At 42.4% G+C, this 19,402-nt stretch overlaps 1 protein-coding gene across 1 annotated transcript in view; it reads left to right on the top strand.

The window, feature by feature from the left end:
- The window catches only part of SGIP1 (SH3 domain GRB2 like endophilin interacting protein 1), a 174,041-nt gene that overhangs the window by 62,324 nt on the left and 92,315 nt on the right, over positions 1-19,402 (top strand). The window contains exons 5-7 of the mRNA XM_029618232.1: positions 2,786-2,843; positions 4,042-4,217; positions 16,473-16,484. Coding sequence (XP_029474092.1) covers positions 2,786-2,843; positions 4,042-4,217; positions 16,473-16,484 — 246 coding nt within the window. The remainder of the gene's footprint in view (positions 1-2,785; positions 2,844-4,041; positions 4,218-16,472; positions 16,485-19,402) is intronic.

Here is a 19,402-nt window from a genome sequence, read left to right as displayed (position 1 = left end):
TGCTGATGAATATCCAGCTATGCTCACCAGCCACCATAAGTATTTATCCGGCTAAGTAGATAGTTGGATATCTTGGGTGTGGGCAATGGGCAGATTAGAGTGGGGCTAATGATCCAGTTATCTTAACCAGATAAGTGCTGCTGAATATCCCATTTAAGTTAGCTGGGTAACTGTAGATTGATGAGGTTTAAATGTGCTTTTAAGTCTTATCTAGCTAACTTAACTAAATGTTTAGTTTTGAATATTGGGCCCTTACTTGCTAATACAATAAAATTCCTCCTATAATTGTTATAGTTAAGATGCACAAGTAAATATATATATATGTATTCAGTTAAAAAATAAAATTTACAGGCAATCACAGAACTAAATCAAGTGTTCTAAAATAATGCACAATATAATTAGAGATAGAGAACACTAATGCATGTTCATTATATAGCAAAAGAATACACATTCATGTATTGGGATCAATTTCATACATATACATCTCATAAATCTTAACTACCAAAAATGTGTAACAATTTATAGACCTATTTGTGACATACAAATAAACCCATCCAGTCCCGATTATCTAAAGTCCATATGTTAAACCAGCAGGCTTTAAACCATTACCTTGCCTATCACTCATAGACCCAGACCTTTGAAATCAATGTTCATAAACAGTCCATATGCCACTGCAACTTGAAACAAAATCATGTATCTCAAGGTACGCGAAGAAAGGCTGAGAAAACACAAGTTCAGTATGATAACTGTATTTAATAACTTTTAAGAACAGATTCATTCATCAGAGCACCATCGGATGTATAAAGACATATGTGAATGTTTATGCTCTGGATCCTCAATTTTTGTACGATTTCCCCCTGAGGAAGCCATGAGTGGCGAAACAAAGGGCCTTTTGTTGGGGAATGAGGCTCTCTGCTAGCAAGAAATCCTATCCAAGTCAACATGATTTTTATCACTTGTTTCAAGTTGCAGTTGCATATGAACTATTTATGAACATTGATTTCAAAGGCGTGGGTCTATGAGTGATAGCCAAGGTGATGGCTTAAAGTTTGATGGTTTAACATATGGACTTTAGATAATTGATCCTAACGAGTGTATATTCTTTTGCTATATAATGAGCGTGCATTTGTGTTCTCTGTCTCTAATTATACTGTGAATATATATACATATATATCAATACATTTAAAAACAAACACTTAAAAGCACATATAAATACATACAGGCCAATACAATAAAAGTGTTGGAAAACGGGTGCTCAGTGGTGAGCACTCGCTCTCCCAACCACCTCTCCTGAGCACGCAATCCTGCATTTAAATGAGAGAATGCACTAAAAAGAAGGCACTAGTGATAACAGCGCGTCCCTAGCGCTTCCTTATTAGCGGAAACCCAGGAGAGGTGGCTGTCAGTGGGTTCAGGAAATAGACGCTCAATTTTACGAGCATCGGTTTTCCGAACCCGCTGACAGCCATGGGTTAGGAAAATGGATGTCGGTAAAATTGCACGTCTGTTTTCCTAACCTGACCGACTGTCACTTTAAAAAAAATTTTTTTTTTTTAATTTTTTTACATTTTTGGTTCCTCAGACTTAATATCGCTAGGTTATTAAGTCGGAGGGTGTACAGAAAAGCAGTATTTTCTGCTTTTTTTTTCAGGCTGCTCAGAAATTAATGCCTGCCCTTAGGCAGGCGTTAATTTCTGATTGTAAAATGTGCTGCTTGGCCGCACATTTTTTTCAGTATCCAGGGTTCATAACTAATAGCCTCATCAATATGCATTTGCATGTGATGAGCGCTGGTAGTTTCAGGAGGGGGGGGGGTTGGACACGCGTTTTCAACGCGCTAAACCCCTTATAGTCTAAGGGGTAATGAACGCACGTCAAAAACGCACATCCAACTGCGGGTTAAACAGTGTGTGTATATCATAGCATACGCTCAGCAGCTAATTATTATCTGTTGGAGAACAGGAAACAAATGGCATAAACTAGACAAGAATATGGGCTACTGGCTTCTAAATTACATATCCAAAGTATCCCGGCTCACTACAGGACCTTCCATCTCTCTTCTTTTAGTTTTTTCATGTATTTTGCTAACGACATTCTACTATTTAAGATAAAATCAGGCCAAAACTGCATAGCACCAGTCTACTGCATCAGAAATGTATCTTTGCATATTTTGGTGGTAATAATGCTGGTTTTAAATTTGGTAACTCAAATCGGTATTAAAATGCTGTAACAGTGTGACATCCCCAATGTTTTCCTTTCTCCTGCCTGCTTCAGGGCTGTCAAGCTGTGGGCTTGTCAGCTTGATCCTGCTGGCAGTAGCCCAGCATCTCCCCCCCATGTGATCAGAAGAGGGCTTGGGATGGTAGCATTGTCACAAGGATCAGACAGCATGGAGCCTCCTGGCTCAAGGTCAGCTAGACTTAAGGGAATCACCAGGTTTTTCAATCCCTTTGTGTCTTAAGATTTTCTACCTAGAAACTCCCAGCATGCTTTGAAACAGGAATTGAAAAACCAAGGCTGACGCGCCGTTGTGGGGTGGACATTCAAAACAGAGACCTCGCTCGGCCTAAGCTCCTCTGTCTGCCGACGCCTCCTTATCCAGTCTCGTGCAGGACTTCCCCGAGGCTCCACTTGCGGAAGTGTTTATTGCCTCAGACTAGAGCCGTTCTGCGTGTGTCGTTCCCTTCAAACTTCCATGTTTGCCCTGTCTCGAGAGCAGCTTGTCTATCTGTAGTTACGTTATTTCACAGCACCTTACTATCTTTCTTGTCATTGCTTTGTACAGAATTCCCCAGAGCTTGATGAAGAAGGTTACAGTATCAGACCAGACATCGAACCAGGCTATATCCTTCCTTTTTTATTTTAGGGTTTGCTGCTCCTTACATTCTACAAATCCTTCCTGTCCACCATATTTCCATCGCTGCATGCTCAGAGAAGAAAGGAAACTGAGACAGTGAACCAGGGGAGGCGTTATTTGTATAGAACTGAACAGGGAAATGGGTGTGCAGGTGACAACAGAGAAAAAACCTCATACTTCTGAAACATGGCAGGATCCCTCATAGGTTCTCAGGTACCATCCGAAGGCCTCCCAGTCTCAGACACTTTACATTGTATGAACCAATTCTGTACAACTTTTAATTGCTATAAACGTGTGACCCACCTTGCTCCAGGAGATAAGAGTGGATGATTTTGCCCAGTCAACATTAGGCCTGTCAGTTGGAGATTGGTGAGTAGATAACTCTGGTTCTCCAACGGACAGGCCTAATGTTGACTGGACAACTTTGTCTGGGTAACTAGATTGGATATTTGGCTCAAACTTATTCAGGCTGACTATCCAGATAAATATATTTTAACAGAACAAAAATTTCTGTTTAACATTATTTGCACAGGGCCACTTAGAAGATAACAGGAATAATGCAATCCTCTCTCACCGATACTTTCATCTGGGTCAGTATTTTCCAATATGGACTCCCTTGGCCATCCGATTTACATTAACATGAAAAGTCTTGAACAGGTTAATGTAAATTGGCTATTTACCTTCTCAGATAATAGAAGGACTAGGGGGCACTCCATGAAATTAGCAATTTGCTCATTTAAAACAAATTGAAGAAAATTATTTTTCACTCGGAGCATAGTTAAGCTCTGGAATTCATTGCCAGAGGATGTGGTTATGGCAGTTAGTGAAACTGGGTTTAAAAAAGTTCCTGGAGGAAAAATCCATAAACTGCTATTAATCAATAAGGAATAGTAGCTTGAGATCTATTTACTGTTTGGGTACTTGTCAGGTACTTTTGACTTGGATTGGCTACCCAGTATGATATATCTTATGTTATGTTCTTATTCCTATTTGCCATATATGCATACATATGGATCTCTTCAATATGCAGTCTTATTATATTTTTCTATTATGAGGATCTCCTTGTCATAATAGTAATAACGCTGCTTCCATTTTTCCCTAGCATCTCTCTATGTAGTTGGCAATTCAAAGTGTTTTAAATGTGCTGACCAGATTTTAAAGTATGATCTTTAACTGTGATATACCTACCAAAGCAAAGCACTTTTATTCATCCAGCGAATCGGAAGAAGAAGAAGAAGTACGCAAGAAATTTAACATTAAGATTAAGCCCTTGCAGGCTAAAGACAGTCTAAGAAGTGCTGCAACTGTAGATGAACTGAGGGCATCAATTGGCAACATTGCACTTTCGCCTTCTCCTGTGGTAAGTCCTTCATTTCATTCCTTCGGTCCTATATGATAGAAATTAAATGTTTTACATCAATGTCAGGGTTATATCCATGCACTAACTAAAGAAAATCTGTTTATTCAGTTGGGGAAAAACAGGATGGGATCAACCCGTCCTGAAAAAATGGATGCAGTTGTCGACCTCACTGAACACCTAGAGTAGGGTTCTCAGCCAAGCCTGAGTGAGTACTATCAGAGTAGGTCTACCACATATCCAGAACAAATAAAGGGCTCCTGCTGCTAGTGACCATAATGAATGCTATTAAGATTAATAGTGGAGATGGGGTATGGGAGGGAGAGGAGGGGTTCAGAAGGATTTTCACTGATTTTCACGCACGTGAAGAAGTTCTCGGGAATATTTCACACAGACTCCTGGGGCATTTCTGAGCAGTGGTACAGGGGGGGGGGTGGATCCAAAGCAGCAGGGCAGCTCAAATAGAGCCAGGAGGACTCCTCACTGCAGCCAGTTTAAGAACCTTATCAATATCCCAAAACCAGGACTCTATGGCAGAATTTAGCTCGTTGGTTGAGACGGTAAATATAGAAGCCAAAACTGGGATTGTCTCAGTAAAACCAGGACATCGGGTAACTCTGAGAGGGAACCATGATCAAAAATAGAGCTGTACATCAAGAGGGCAACTTTCAAAAATGTTTCTGCAGGTAACTAATGATTTGCCCCCATCTGAAAATTGCAATCCCTCAATGTGGCTAAAAGTACGTGCCGAGTTCTGCAGTTCATGGGCTTTCAGCTGCAGTTATGGAAGGTATTACTGGGAAAGTGTTTTGGGTGAAACTGGAAAATAACACATGCAGAATGTGAGGTCCATATTCAGTAAGCGAGTGGACAAGTTATCGGGATAAAGGTAGCTCGGTAACTTGTCCCAGGTATTCACATTCCTAAAGTTATCCGGATACCTTTAGCCGGATAACTGTAAACCTAACCTGACTGCTTTTGAATACTGCCGGTTAGATCTAAAGTTATCTGGCTGTATAATGTCAGATACCCAGCCACTTAAACAGAAATCCTTTGAAAATATCCAGGTTAAGTGGCACTCCTGTAGAAAAAAAGAAAACTTAACCGTGGGCATCCTGACCTGATTCCTAACACCCCCTCCACCTCAACTTCAACAAACCCCTGCTGGCTGAGCCCCCTATCCCCACCAAATCCCTCCGGAAAAAAAAATCTTGGCACTGGCCCTTCAGTCCTTCCCCCTCCCTTCCCGTCAAAAATTAAAAAAAATAATAATAATGCTACCTCCTCACCTTCCAATACCACCTCCCCCTCGACAACTTCCCTTCTGAAGCCCTCCCACCCATTCAGTTCCTGAAAACAGTTCTTTCTATGGCCTGGGATCACAGTATACAGAGATCCCGGGCACTTTCAGCATAACTGGAAGTTTAAGCTCTCAGCATTGGCTGGATGGACTCCCTCCCCTTCCCCCAAGTAGAGTGTAAACCTTTCCCTAAGCATAGGTCAACCTCCCCCTGCCTCTGAAAGTTTAAATGCAGTGATACAAGCCATGACGTTTAGGAGGATGGCAGGACTTTGATGCCTCTTGAAGACTTCTAGTAGGGGTGGGGGGAGTATTCATAGGGGGGGGGGGTGTCACGTGGTATTTCACCAGTTGATGGGCTGAGCCTTGGGAGGTGAGGATCCATCGTCAGAGAGATTCAGCCATCCTTGGTGAGGGCCTGTCCTCTGGAGAGGATACAACCTCGGAGAGGAGGGAAGCTTCCTTGGGGAGTCCATTTTCAAGGAGAGGAAGCCGGCTCAGGGAGGTCAGGGTCCATTGTTCCCTTGTTTTCAACTGGGCTAGGCATATCACCTATATATATATATATATATATATATATATATATATATATATATATATATATGATATACTTAGCTCTGAAAGTGGCGTCTGTCTGTTGGCAATTGGTGGGATGTGCATGTGTGTGCCAGTGCACCCCACAAGCCATTGGAGCAATGTACGGGCATAGTTCGGAACTTAGGCACTTGGAAGCTGTGCAGGTGCACGCCAAGCTATGTGGGCAGCAGAGAGCATATGCACGTATGTTCCAGCAGGCATAGAGCTGTGGAGCCAGATGGAGCCAGAGCAACAGGTGGTCTGCAGAAGAGAGCCATGGGATCCATGGGAAGCAGATGGGTGGGGGGGGGAGACCAAGATTGTTAGAATTGGGCTGGATGGGAGCTTGAACTGGAGAGTGTCAAATTCCCAGGACAGAGATGATGAGAGGGGAGATGGAGTCTGCTGGGGGAGGAGAGAAGGGAGTGCTAGGATCGGCCTGGGGAGAGAGTGTGCTCAGCACCTCCACTCTGACATATACTCTGTTAAATTTTCAACAGGCGTAAGGCTAGTTTAATATGATTTTTGTTAACCTACATTAATTTTCATGAGCTGCGTAGCATGCACTTGCATTGTAAAACGTTTATGTCCATATTTTAGGATGCATTTAGTTCACGGTAATGTTAACGCGGATTAACATGAGCCAATGCACAAGTCTGCATCAGCTAATGCTTTCATGAATGCTCAGACAAAAGCTTGTGTTAGCATTAATGCACTTTAGTACATCGGTCCCTAAGTGGCTCAAAAGCTAGGTATGCCCAAGGGTGTGGTTTGGTCAGGGAAAAACAGACAACGATGTTCATGGGCATGGATACAGGGACGGCTCAAGGCAATCTGCTGCCTAAGGCGAGGGATGAGCGAGCACTCCCTCCCCTCCCCCCCCCCCCCCAGCCCCACCCTCAAGATATAGCACAGGTCAAATCATAGAGAGGTCCAAGGCGGGGCCTTTCTCCTTGGGAATGTGGCCCTTCTGGGGATTTGAAATACTGCAGAAGGGAGAAAGCAGGAGTCAGAGTTCCCAGAGAAGTTACAGATAGAGTGTCAGTGATAACTTTTCTAGGAAGCTGGCAACCCCGCCACACTCCCAGGAACCCTCAGGCCTGCCTCCCACATTTCCCCAGCATTTACTCCCTGGAGAAGTGGGAGATGGGTGAATGCAGGGGTCTGTGGGTGGCAGACTCTCTCCTGGTTGGCGGAAGGGTATTAGATGCTCTAAGCGAACTTTACAGCCCTACGCCCCATTCCTTCTAGCCCTCACCACACTCAATTAAAAATTATGCGTTTGTAACAGATTTTATATGAAAAAGGACATTCATAGTCTTCTGAGGTAAAAATATCACAACATGTATATTATTTTTACATGCACTTCTGTAGTGCCAACCCGCAAACCCTGCAAAAAAAAGACACTTAGAACCCACATGGTATTAGGCCTATTGTAATGTGCATTCGATGTGGACTTGGCCCTCAGAAAGCCTCGAGTAAACTGAGTTACAATTACAATATAGTAAACCTTCCATACCAAAACCACACCAACTGCCAGTACTCAAAGAGTAAGAACACTACCTATGAAAAGGCAATACTGCAAATATTACACCAAGCCTTAAAATGTCAAAACACCTCCTTTTAGGAAAACAGAACAAGCCAGGCTATCATAGATCTCTACACAGAAACTACATATCCTGGCTATGATACCTCCAGGCCAGCAGAGGTCTCCTCGGAGCACCAGTCCGATCTGTCCCCGTCAGCTCCTCACTGCTCATCAAACTCAGCCTGTGGGGCAGCCTTCTAGCCACCAGGAGACTTCAGCAAACCATGTTTCCAGCCTTGCCAAGCTCCACTTCTTTGGCTGTACCATACCAAAACCTTAGCCCTACATAATCCAGCCTTGCCAAACCCTCTTCGCTTTTACATCGAATTGCCCTTGGCTCCTTGCCCTATCCACTATTGCTTTGTGGCCTACCCATGTCTTGTGGCCTAAGAACCTTCTTGCTGCTTTCCCTGCCTTGTGGCCTTATCTAGGCTTTCCCCTGACCTCTGGCCTATCTAGGCCTTACCTTGCTCTGTAGTCTATCTAGGCCTCTCCTTGCCTTGACCCATGGGCTTCCTGTCTCACTGCCTTTGGGCCTTTATGTTCCTTGTTCTGTGTTGTCTTTGTCTTGCTCTATCCTGTCTTATCTTTGTCCAGTCCTTGTCTGCACTCAAGATCCAGTTCCAGTCCTCACCTGCACTCTGTCCCTATCCAAGCCTTTCTGCAGCTTTCCCAGCCTTACCAGTCTGTCCAAGCCATGCTGCAGACTCACCATGATGTACTGCCGCCTCAGAGACCTGCCGGCTCCCAGAACCCAAAGGCTCAACCTGCAGGGGATTCCCTGCCTTGCACAGATAGAGGACACTGGACTTTGTAAAAATCAAGAAAGAGTGAGAACTCTGGAGCTGGATAAGCCATATTTATCTGGGCAATCAAACCAAGCTGTACTGAAACAGTGGTCCCGGTGTCTCTTTTTTGGCACACAGCACACTGAGGAAATTCACCTAGCCCAGGAAACTTAGCCTAGGAAGTCAGCCACCCCACACTGGGACCTGAGAGGACTTCTTTCTACCCCTAGTCAAAGAATCCACAGCTTGGGAAGCAAGGGAGATGGATTGGCTAGCAAGGGTCCCTGCCCCAAAGAGTATGAATAACTTTCTGACCTCACCTGTGCTGGCCCTGCGCACTGGGGTGGGGTTACATATGCATTACTCTTAACTCTGTGTCTTTGGAGAGGGCAGAGGGAGGTGCATTGTGCAAGGTTATGAGATTCACCTAGGGCACCTAATACCCTTGTGCTGGCCATGGGTTCCAGGGCAGGGGTGGGGGGGTGAAGACCCGGAGGTTGGGGCGGGGGGGAAGTGTCAATTTTTTAAATTTGTATCGCTGGAGGGAGTAGGACAGGGACTGAATGAACCAGGGGACAGTGTACGGGCGAGGGCAGCACAGTAATTGTTCGCACAGGGCAGCATGAAAGCTAGCACCGGCCCTCAGCAACACGGGGGTCATTTTACTTTTTCTGCATCCATCACTGTTAGAGATGGGCAGCGGGACTGACGGACCCTTGCACACCCCCTGTGCGCTCTGCCAGGGAGAGTGCAAGCGGCAGTGCCATATACGGGGAGGTGGGAGGTGGGGATCTGTGCACCACAGGCGACGCTAAAGCATTCCCGCTGCTTGTTACGTTCAGTGAAACGAAGGCAGACACCCAACTCACTGTGTACGGTTACTTGCTGTCCTCCGAGCTCCTAGGAACCCTCTAGTGCTCTTTTTAAAAGAACCGGGTTCCCCTTTGTAAGTCGCAAAGCGAAATTTAAAAAAAAAACCAGTAATAGTAATTAAAGTCACACATGAACTGCCGTATTGCTGCAGAATAATTATTCTCCTGTGACCAGTTGCTTCCTGCTTTAGAAAAATAAAAACCAGTTCAAACGTTGTGATGTGGCAATTACCGGCAGCAGATGTGCGTGCTCTGGTCATTAATAAATCCTGACCTTTGCTCGCTTATTGGTGCATTTGGTCTGCTCTGGTTTTATTGGAGGCTCGTGAAGATCTATTTTGGGGGGAAGCTGACTCACTCGGTTCCCATGGCAACCAAGAATGGAGGCAGGGCAGCAGAATATATTTTGTTACTGCCAGGCGGGGAACCTTGAATTTCAAGATTTTCCCTTCGTGCCCTTGCTAACGGGGCTGCTTACAGATGTGGGCGCATGTCAGACGCTCCAGCGCGAGCTTTGCTGTCGCCGAAGGACCCGCTTTCCTGAATGGAGCGATTCCAAACGAAGGCGAGGACAAAGAGGAAAGCTCTCAGAGCGATTCATGGGGGTCCCAGTGTGAGAATTTACCGGCAGGCCGCAAGCGCATCACTTCCAGGGCTGTTTAGGGAATGAATGCATTGATGAATCAATAATATTAATTAAATACCAGGACCCTTTTCTGCCACCGAGTGGCTCGCTTGACAAGTGGAGTGCCAGAGTCACTGAGAAAAAGGGATTCCTAACCCAGAAATCGTAATCGTTAAAAACCGGGCACCTTATAGAAAAGAGAAAGAATGCTTGGCCGCCCGGTATAGTGCCCTCTGCACACCTGTGAGGGCACGTGCTGACTGGCATCGGGGCTCAGCTCTCCGGGAAGAGCGCCCCAGGCTCCTGCACGCCATGCACGGGAATCAGCTCTCTGGTTTACCTTGAAATGGGTAACGACGAACTTTAGGCTACTTCCCAGCCACATCACGTATGACCCTTTCTGCTTAACGGGGAAGATTGTCCATTCACTCGCACTGGAGCTGATTAATATTATTTGTGCGGCTGTACGGAGATAATGCATCTTGGCTTGATCCTAACTGTAAAAAAAACAAACCGCTGTGATGTACCGCTATGGTGCAAAATAATTCAAACCAGTCCCACTGTGCTTGCTTTCATTAATGAGGAAGAGAATCAAACTGTGAGAAGAGTTCCTTCATCCTTTACAGCCATCATTATGCAGGCCATGTATTCTGGAGTCGCTAACTTGCACTTTATGCCTTCCAAAAAAAAAAAAATCTACATTTTAAAAGATTCATTGCATTTGATTTCTTACCCTTTTGCATTTTTTTTTTAAATTATTTTTAAAGTATCTTTAATTTCAGCAGGGCTGCCTGCCACTGACTTCCACAAGCCCCTGCCCTGAATTTTGTGCTGGCCTGCTATTGCTACGTTCTCTGGCTTTCACAGGCTCTACGAGGCTAAGCAGTCACAATGCAGATTTACACGTTCCAACAATAAAACCGGAATGAAATGTGAATCGGTTATTTACTCTTTTGGATAATAGAAGGACTAGGGGGCACTCCATGAAGTTAGCAAGTAGCACATTTAAAACTAATCAGAGAAAATTATTTTTCACTCAAGGCACAATTAAGCTCTGGAATTTGTTGCCAGAGGATGTGGTTAGTGCAGTTAGTGTAGCTGGGTTTAAAAAAGGTTTGGATAAGTTCTTAGAGGAGAAGTCCATTAACAACTATTAATCAAGATGACTAAGGGAATAGCCACAGGTATTACTGGCATCAGAAGCATGGAATAGACTTAGTGTTTGGGTACTTGCCAGGTTCTTATGGCCTGGATTGGCCACTGTTGGAAACAATGCTGGGCTTGATGGATCCTTGGTCTGACCCAATATGGAATGTTCTTATGTTCTTATGAAATCACAATAATCCACAGCATTAAAGAACAAAAAAAAAATGGTGTACACAGAGGCCAAGAGGAGTATGACAGCATTACTGATCTCCGCCCTTTCTCACCATTCGCAATGGCAGTTCTCACAGATTCCTAGAAATGGAAGAACAATAAACCATTCATGGCACCCAAGACCTAAGTGATCACGGTGGCCATTTCTCTGTTATCCAACTCGTTTAATCATTCATGTCTTTATTTTATATAAAGGGGTGTGTGTGTGTGTGTGTATGCGCGTGTGTGTGCATTGGGGCAATTTTCAGACAGCCTTTTTACCTGGATAAATCAGTCCTTAGCTGGGTCAAAGGCTTTTCAAAATTGCCCACCCTTAACCCTGTTAAAAGTAAAGACAGGGTTGCACAAGGCACATAGTTTTAACAATAGCAACATAGTGAAAGACAAATAAAAATCAAATTGCTCCATGTAGTGAAGGGATGAGAGGAGTGAAGGGATGGGAGGAGGAGAGACTGAGAGGGAAAGGGGTGAGAGGTGAGGAAAGGAAAGGGAAGGGAGGGCAAGTGAATAGGAGGGAGGTGGTGAGTGGGTGAGAGGGAAGGGAAGGGAAGGAAATGGAAGGGGGTGAGTGTGAGGGAAGGAGGTAAGAGGGGAAGAAAAAGGGAGGTGGGTGAATGAATGAGAGGGAAAGGGAAAAGGGACAGGGATTTGTGGGTGAGAGGGAAGTAGCAGGATCAGCGTTGGCCCACGCACCAAGAGGAAAGAAGGTGGAAGGTGCTGCGTCGGTTGAAGGTGGAGGCTGCTGCAACTTGTGCATTTCGGAGTGGGAGAAAAATGTGTGCATGTGTGAGCATGTGAAAGAATGTAAGCGTATATGTACAAGAGAATGTGTTAGTGAGAGAGAGAGGGCAACGTTTCCGGGCACCACTTCTCCCCCAACTAATCCATGATAATCTCGGGGCGACTTGAAAGCAAAGGTTCCGGGTACTGGGAATGGGAAATGTCTTTTATCCTTATTAATTTTAATTATTGGGTGTTATTTTATGTGTCTGCTCTTTTGAAATATTGTATTGATTTTTGGAAACTTTTTAATAATTTCTATCTGAGTTTAATTACTGAATGTTCTGCTTCTCAGCTGTTTTGAAATATTCTTTTTCTCAGTATGTCTTTACTATTATGATGTCTTATATTTCCTAATTTTGTTGTTTGATGTTTTATGAGGCATGGAGATGTTTTTGCTTTTCCATTGTTGCACTGCATACTGAGTCTGGCTTGTTGTGGTTTCCAGTTCAGCTTTTGTCTGTACATTTCTATTTATATTTTGGTCTCTTTATTCTGTATTTGCTGAGGGTCTATCAATGCTCTGCATGTGTGACTGAGCTGAAGTATTCTGCTGGCATGTAGTTTCTGTGTAGGGATCTTTAGTAGCTTGGCTTGTTCTGTTTTCCTAATAGGAGGTGTATTGGTGTTTTAGAGCCTGGTCTAATATTTGCAGTATTTCCTTTTCATAGGTAGGGTTGTTACTGTTGGAGTGCTGGTAGTTAGTGCTGTTTCAGTATTGGAACTTTACCATTTTGTAACTGAAATTGTTTATTCATGACTTTGAGGACCAAGCCCACACCCATGCCATACGGATGCAAGTTTCTTTTTCATTTTTTTTGCAGGGTTTTCTGAATGGCACCAACGCAGTGCATGCAAATATAATACTTGTTATTTGAAATGATAGTTTTATCTCAGAAGATTGTGTTTTAAATGTACTTTTTCATGTAAAATCTGTTATAAATGCATCATTTTTTAATTGTGTGTGGAGAAGGCCATTGGGGAAGGGTGGAAGACTACAAGATGTCTGATAACCATTCACCAGCCCCGGTCCAGAGCCACATGCAGACGTGCACATGGAGAGAAAGACTGGACCATAGCAGTGTCCAAAGGCACACACAGGCAGAGAGAGGAAACCGAGATAGCAGGAGACTGGGAACTGCGAGAGAGGTCAGCGATATAGAGACTGATGAGGATAGCATAATCTGACTGTGTTTATTGTCCCGTGACAAGGAAAACGCCATCTGCCTTCCATGGTACAGGGAGCAGCTCACAGAGAATCCATGAAAAAATTCTCTCTTTCACTTCTCCAATAAAAAATAAACAAAGTGGATCTAGTAGTAATCACATCATTAGATGTTTTAAAGTAATAGAGTAAGATCTGTACTAGAGCTACTTCAGTAGGCTCCCTCCTCAGCCAGACCTCTCTGTTTATCAGGAATGTAATAGCAATCAATTGAATAGCAAGACAACTTTATCAGGAAGAAATTGGAGGGCCTGAGCAGCATCTCTTTTAAACAATTCATTCCCAGAAAATAAACAAGAATATGGGAAATTTAGTAATCGCAAATTTTTAGCTCTTAATTTATGTTCTAACATTTCACATTTAAAGTCTAGTAAAAGATTCTTTAATTCCCACTGATAACTTGACTGTAACTTTATAGTTGCCCCTTGTTGATTACCAAGTTGGATTTCCAACAAATTCAGCCTCACATCTAAATCAGAAAACGTTTTAGAGGCATCAGCTGTATATTTACAGAGCTGAGGAACTGCAGATGGGTGACCACTCTCCATACATCTCTTAGGGAGATCGCTCCAGATTCACCAATAACATTAGTACCACTCCCTTGGCCAGGCTGAGGAGGTGGCACTGGAAGGGGAATCCCAGCTGAAGATCCGCCATTAACCAAAGGAGAATTAAGTTCTGATAGTTCCTCCAATAAAGGATTTTGCAGAGGCAAAATAGCTATTTCAGGATCTTTTACCTTCTATAGAGATTGTGGATTAGGAGGGGGAGATTTGTCCCAGGGCTTAAGGAGTAATTAGCTTAAGCTAGTTACTCAGAACAGTCTGCAGTGATGAACCTGGACGATTAAAATGAAGATCCATAGGTCATTGTGTTGGTGTAAATGTCTATGGGGAGGGCACGACCTTTCCTTTTCTTTTCCTGCCCATTTTCATACAGGGAAAAACCGACATAAGGATTGTGCCCATTTGGTGCATGACTTAGGCGTGTTGGCGACAGGTACACTGCAGGACACATCTTTTAAGGACCCCAGTGCTTGGATGACATCAGTGTTGGGTGGCCGCGATGGTCCCAGAGCGTTTCTCCTCTCTACCAGGGTCTAGGATTGGGCGGGAGATAAGAGCAGCCCTCACTTCTGCCATCGGATGCTGCTGTTAAGGCCCCAGTGCTTGGGTGACATCAGTGTTGGGTGGCTGCGATGGTCCCAGAGCGTTTCTCCTCTCTACCAGGGTCTAGGATTGGGCGGGAGATAAGAGCAGCCCTCACTTCTGCCACAGGACGCTGTTGTTAAGGCCCCAGTGCTTGGGTGACATCACTGTTGGGTGGCCGCGATGGTCCCAGAGCGTTTCTCCTCTCCCAGGGTCTCGGATCGGGCAGGAGGTAAGAGCAGCCCTCGGCTTTCTATCTCTTTTAACTAGTAACATGCTGCCTTAAAAGTGGAAGCAGACGTTGCTGTAAATCTCAAACAAAATGGAAGCAGAAGATTCAAACACTGTACGTGTAAAAAAGAATTACCTGGATAATTACACGCACTGAATGCACTAAAAGAAGATTGCTTAAATCCTGCAAATAGGAGACTTGAAGCTGTGCTGTAGCCAGAGAAATATTAGATTTTTGACTCATTTGCTTTCTCTCAAAGGACCAACCGCTACTTCCTAATGCTGAGGACCAATATCTCTCCTTTCCCTGCTCATGTTCTTTTATGGCTTTCTGAATGGGTTCGGTTTCCTTAGTTCATGTACCTGATTATTTGAATGAGGATATAGAGAAGTAAGTTTAGACATGATACATTTGCTAAAATTGCTATAAGCTGGTCAACATTATCTTCATCTTGCCTTATTTTTCCATACTTATCTTTAGTGACTACTGGAAAAATACAGATAACTTAAAGAGCGACGAGTTTGGTCAATAAATATAAAAATTGACCAAACTTATATATCCTTTAAGGCCTGATTCACTACAGTTTTTCCCCACAGATGCAGAATGGGAAAAAAGCCTTGTGAATCAGAACCAGGAAGCTTAAATTTCAGAGCTGCACAGTTTATAAAATACCACGTATTTCAGCTCTGAAAGTGCGCACAAATATTTCAGATGCAAGAAAACACATACTTTCTCTTTTATATTTTATAAACATGCATTGGTATATTATAGGGTTGTAAAAATATAAGATGTACATGTGATAACCCCGATTTATATGCAGAGGCAGGTATTTTATAACGTACGCACTTACATCAATTTGAAAATACTTGCGCACATGCGTGAAAACACCAGTTTGCTGATAGCGCCTCCGGTTCACCCAGACAACTCTTATGAATTTGTTACTCTATGGATCACTGCTGTAAATAAGAGATCCATTATCAGTAACTATGTCTGAGAAGGAGGAGTGTCAGGAACAGGATGTAGCAGAGAGTCAGAATTATCGACACAACCCACCCAAAAACTGAAGACAACGTGCAAAACCCCTTTGAAAATTTACTCCATAGCGAATGGACCCCACAGTGCCTGCAGACATTTAGTTAGGAAATGGAAGACCGAGTCCGATTTCTCAGTCTTTGTCCCGTTCTGTATCCATGCGAGACCATGAGTAATGGGGCGCAAAGCTTCTGACTTCCACTCCTTTTGTCTCCATTATTTTATGGAAAAGAATGACGATATGCTAAGGATTCGTTCTGTTTTATGTACAGATTTCTTCCAGTAATATTAAAAAAAAATTACATTTTCACTTCCTTATACAGTAAGTACAACTTGCAGAGCAAGTTTGCAGTTTTTTCTTGCCTTGTTATTAAGCTATTATTTCCTTTCCTGTAAATGTCAAGGCTGCATCTGCAATTTTGCTACTTAACTAATAAAAGATTAAGAAAGAAAAAAAAACACTACATTATAAAACCTATTTATAGGAGAAATGCTGATGTGTGCAAATCACGAATGCAATCATTTCTGTAATACGACCAACTGTTGCAAAATGATCTAGGACACGAGGAGCATTGAGAGGAATGCAGAAAATGAGGTTCGGTGCATTTCGATTCAATTTAGAACCTCTCTGCATAGATTAAGGTTATTCTCCTGTAATCTGTTGAAAGTATCTCATTTTCTTCTTCTTCTTTTTTTCCTTATTATGGCTTCATAGAGGAAAAGCCCGGTAAGAGATCATCGACTGGCCTCTATAACTCTTCACTGAATAGTCCATATCGCATTGCCTTTTTTGATCAGTATTCTACGTTTATGCATACAAATGGAATATTAAACATGAACATAGTACTTTCTATGGCATATAAGTGACTTGGCTTCTGTGCTTAGATCCCAGCTCGGATACTTTGTGCCCCTCCCCCGCTCACGCCACCAAAGTAGACCGGAGTTAAGAAACACGGTTCACCAAGGATTTGTACAGAATCTGAGCTTATGCTGAGAGTGAAGTCCTGAATTTTACCCTGTAGCACCAGCAAAGTTCATAAAATCTCACAGTAAACACATTATCAAGGCTGACTGACATAACTTGTTACAAACCCTGATGTCCATTCAAGTCATGCGAGTTTACATTAAATCAAGACCAGTGTGAAAAAGGCTTGGCTCTTTTACATTATATTGATCATCTATCCATTGTCAGCTCATCTAGGGGTCTGGATTTGCTTTGGTATGATTTGCATATCTCAGTTTTATAAAGTTTATACATCATATGACTGACTGGTTTAATGAAGAATAGATAAGATATATATATATATATATACATATATATACACATATATACACACACAACTCCTTAACTCAGTTGTGTTGCTTTGACTGTGGCTCAAGAGACTGAAAATTAAGATTCTGTGCCACCTGGGCCCAAATGCATTGTACAAGCCATGTGCTTAAGCTCCAGGGAGGGAGGAAAGATGGTTGCCACTACCACAGTGACACCTGCTGGCCGAGGATTGACATTGAACTGTTCAATATAAGAGAAGACTTCCTCTCCAGCTATTGGGCAGTGAAGGAATTTGAGATCACTGGACATGCCATCTTGAAAAAGAGGGTTATAAAATGACAAAAAAAACTGGGTACAAATAAATACAATAATAATTTATTCTTTTTTGTCCAAAGGCCAATTTAAATTAATCACTATAAAACATGGTAGCCCTGTAAAATTGAAAAGCCTTTTCTCCAATTATTAGAGGATGCAAACTTTGCTGCCTAAATTTTTGTGGCATGAATTTTCTTACTTTGTTATCTGAGAAATGCTGTTATTCAGTATACATGTGAAATGAATTAACTTCTACTGAGTTTAAAAGAAGAATTTTCCAGTTGGGAGTCTAAGGTGTCAGTAACTACAATACTTCTACATGATTCATTTTTTTATAATTATTGTTTTAATAATGATTTGAAGTTATAGTAAATTAGTATGTTTTTTAAATCTATTCAGTAGCATGACGTAGATTGACTGTAGCTTATGGGTATTATCATAATATTATGAGAATCTGGCTGTTTATTAGCAGTGGAATAGAACATTTGCAGCTATGTTGGCCAAGAAAAAGGATATGTGGGAAGCAGCTACTACAGATGTAAGGGTGTTTTCATTTCCACTTCACTAGGCTGTTTACAAATCTTGCAAAAAATTGCTGACAGCTTTGCAAATATAAGCCAGGGAAAAATATAGTGGATGTTCACAAAATAATGTCTTAATGCATTACAAATCGAAAAAAAATCAAAGAAGTATTGTCCAAAAATTATTTTCATCCATTATTGTTGATTTCATGGGTTCCATTCTGCAAATCTACTTACCTTTCTATTACAGTTCCATGCACGCCCTTAAAAAATAACAAACTTAATATTAATAAAAGGACCGAGAGCTAAGCTTTCAATTTGACTGTTTTAATGTCTTAAATTAATCTGGAGATGGCAATCTGTGTAGGACAAGATTCATGAGAGACCAGATGGATACCCAGTACCCCCCCCCCCCCCCCCCCCCCCCCCCCCCCAACATTGCAATGCTGCTCTTGTATTAGACCCTGGTAAGGATAACACATCGACTCCGAAAGGAGACCATATTCAAAAGGTATACATTTAACATTTTCAGTTCAGTTATTAAATAAACATTGAGGAGGGGCAAACAGTATTACTTGGACAAAATCATACTGAAGAATTTTCACTTGAAAGGTGACTGTTATCTATAATATATATACTGTATATACATAGAGAGAGATAAATAGCTAGCCATACATATATGGGGAAGATATAGACATATATGGATATTTATTACAGAGATATACTTTTTTATTGGCAACAGTCTCGCTAGTTTTGATACCTGTGACTATTTTGAAGACTGGAGGAAAAATGAAAGGAGTGGTTTGCTGGGTATGGGGGCTTGTAAACTCACCTACGCCAGAAAGCAGCAAAACTGGCTTGGAGAAGGAGCAATATCCTACAAATGGTCAGATGTCTACAGCTGCCTGCAGGGGATATATCTGGGGCTTCTAGTTTTCTGTGTTCAAAACAAATAAAAAAAATCAATGTTTACCTTTTAGATTTTTTTCTACTTTGTGAGACACATTAAAATAAGTGTTTTTGAGGATTTTGACTTTTAATTTTAAATTATAACTAAAACCTCAAAGGTTGATTTTAACTATACTCCAGTGTTCATTCTAAAGGCCTAACCAACTCACCACTTCCTGCCACCCCTAGTACAGCTTTTGTCTTCCTCCTCTTCCCTATTCCCGTTTTCTGTTGCTGCCTCTTTGGTGTGACTCCATGCAACTCTATGAGTTATAACCGCATAAGTGTCTGTTCTATGCCCTTCCCATTTGCATTAGAGCAACGTGAGCAGGAATGGTGCAAGGGTATTGGACACCCTAACCAAACCTTCAGTTTTGTACCCCTCTCCCCCCTCAATTAACTTTCAGGCTTATAGACCACTCCCTTCCCCTGAGTCTTTTGATAATTATATCCCACATTCATGATGACCCCCACCATGTCCCTTTCTAGAACAATCCTACAAAAACACATAGATACAAAGAGAACTATTTTCCAAGCCTATTCATGTGGGTAAATATGGATTTATCCAGGTAAAAGGGCTTTTTGATA

The sequence above is a fragment of the Rhinatrema bivittatum genome, chromosome 10 (genome assembly GCF_901001135.1).
Source record: "Rhinatrema bivittatum chromosome 10, aRhiBiv1.1, whole genome shotgun sequence".
Classification (NCBI taxonomy): Eukaryota; Metazoa; Chordata; class Amphibia; order Gymnophiona; family Rhinatrematidae; genus Rhinatrema; species Rhinatrema bivittatum.
This window is presented reverse-complemented; position numbering and strand designations above follow the sequence as displayed.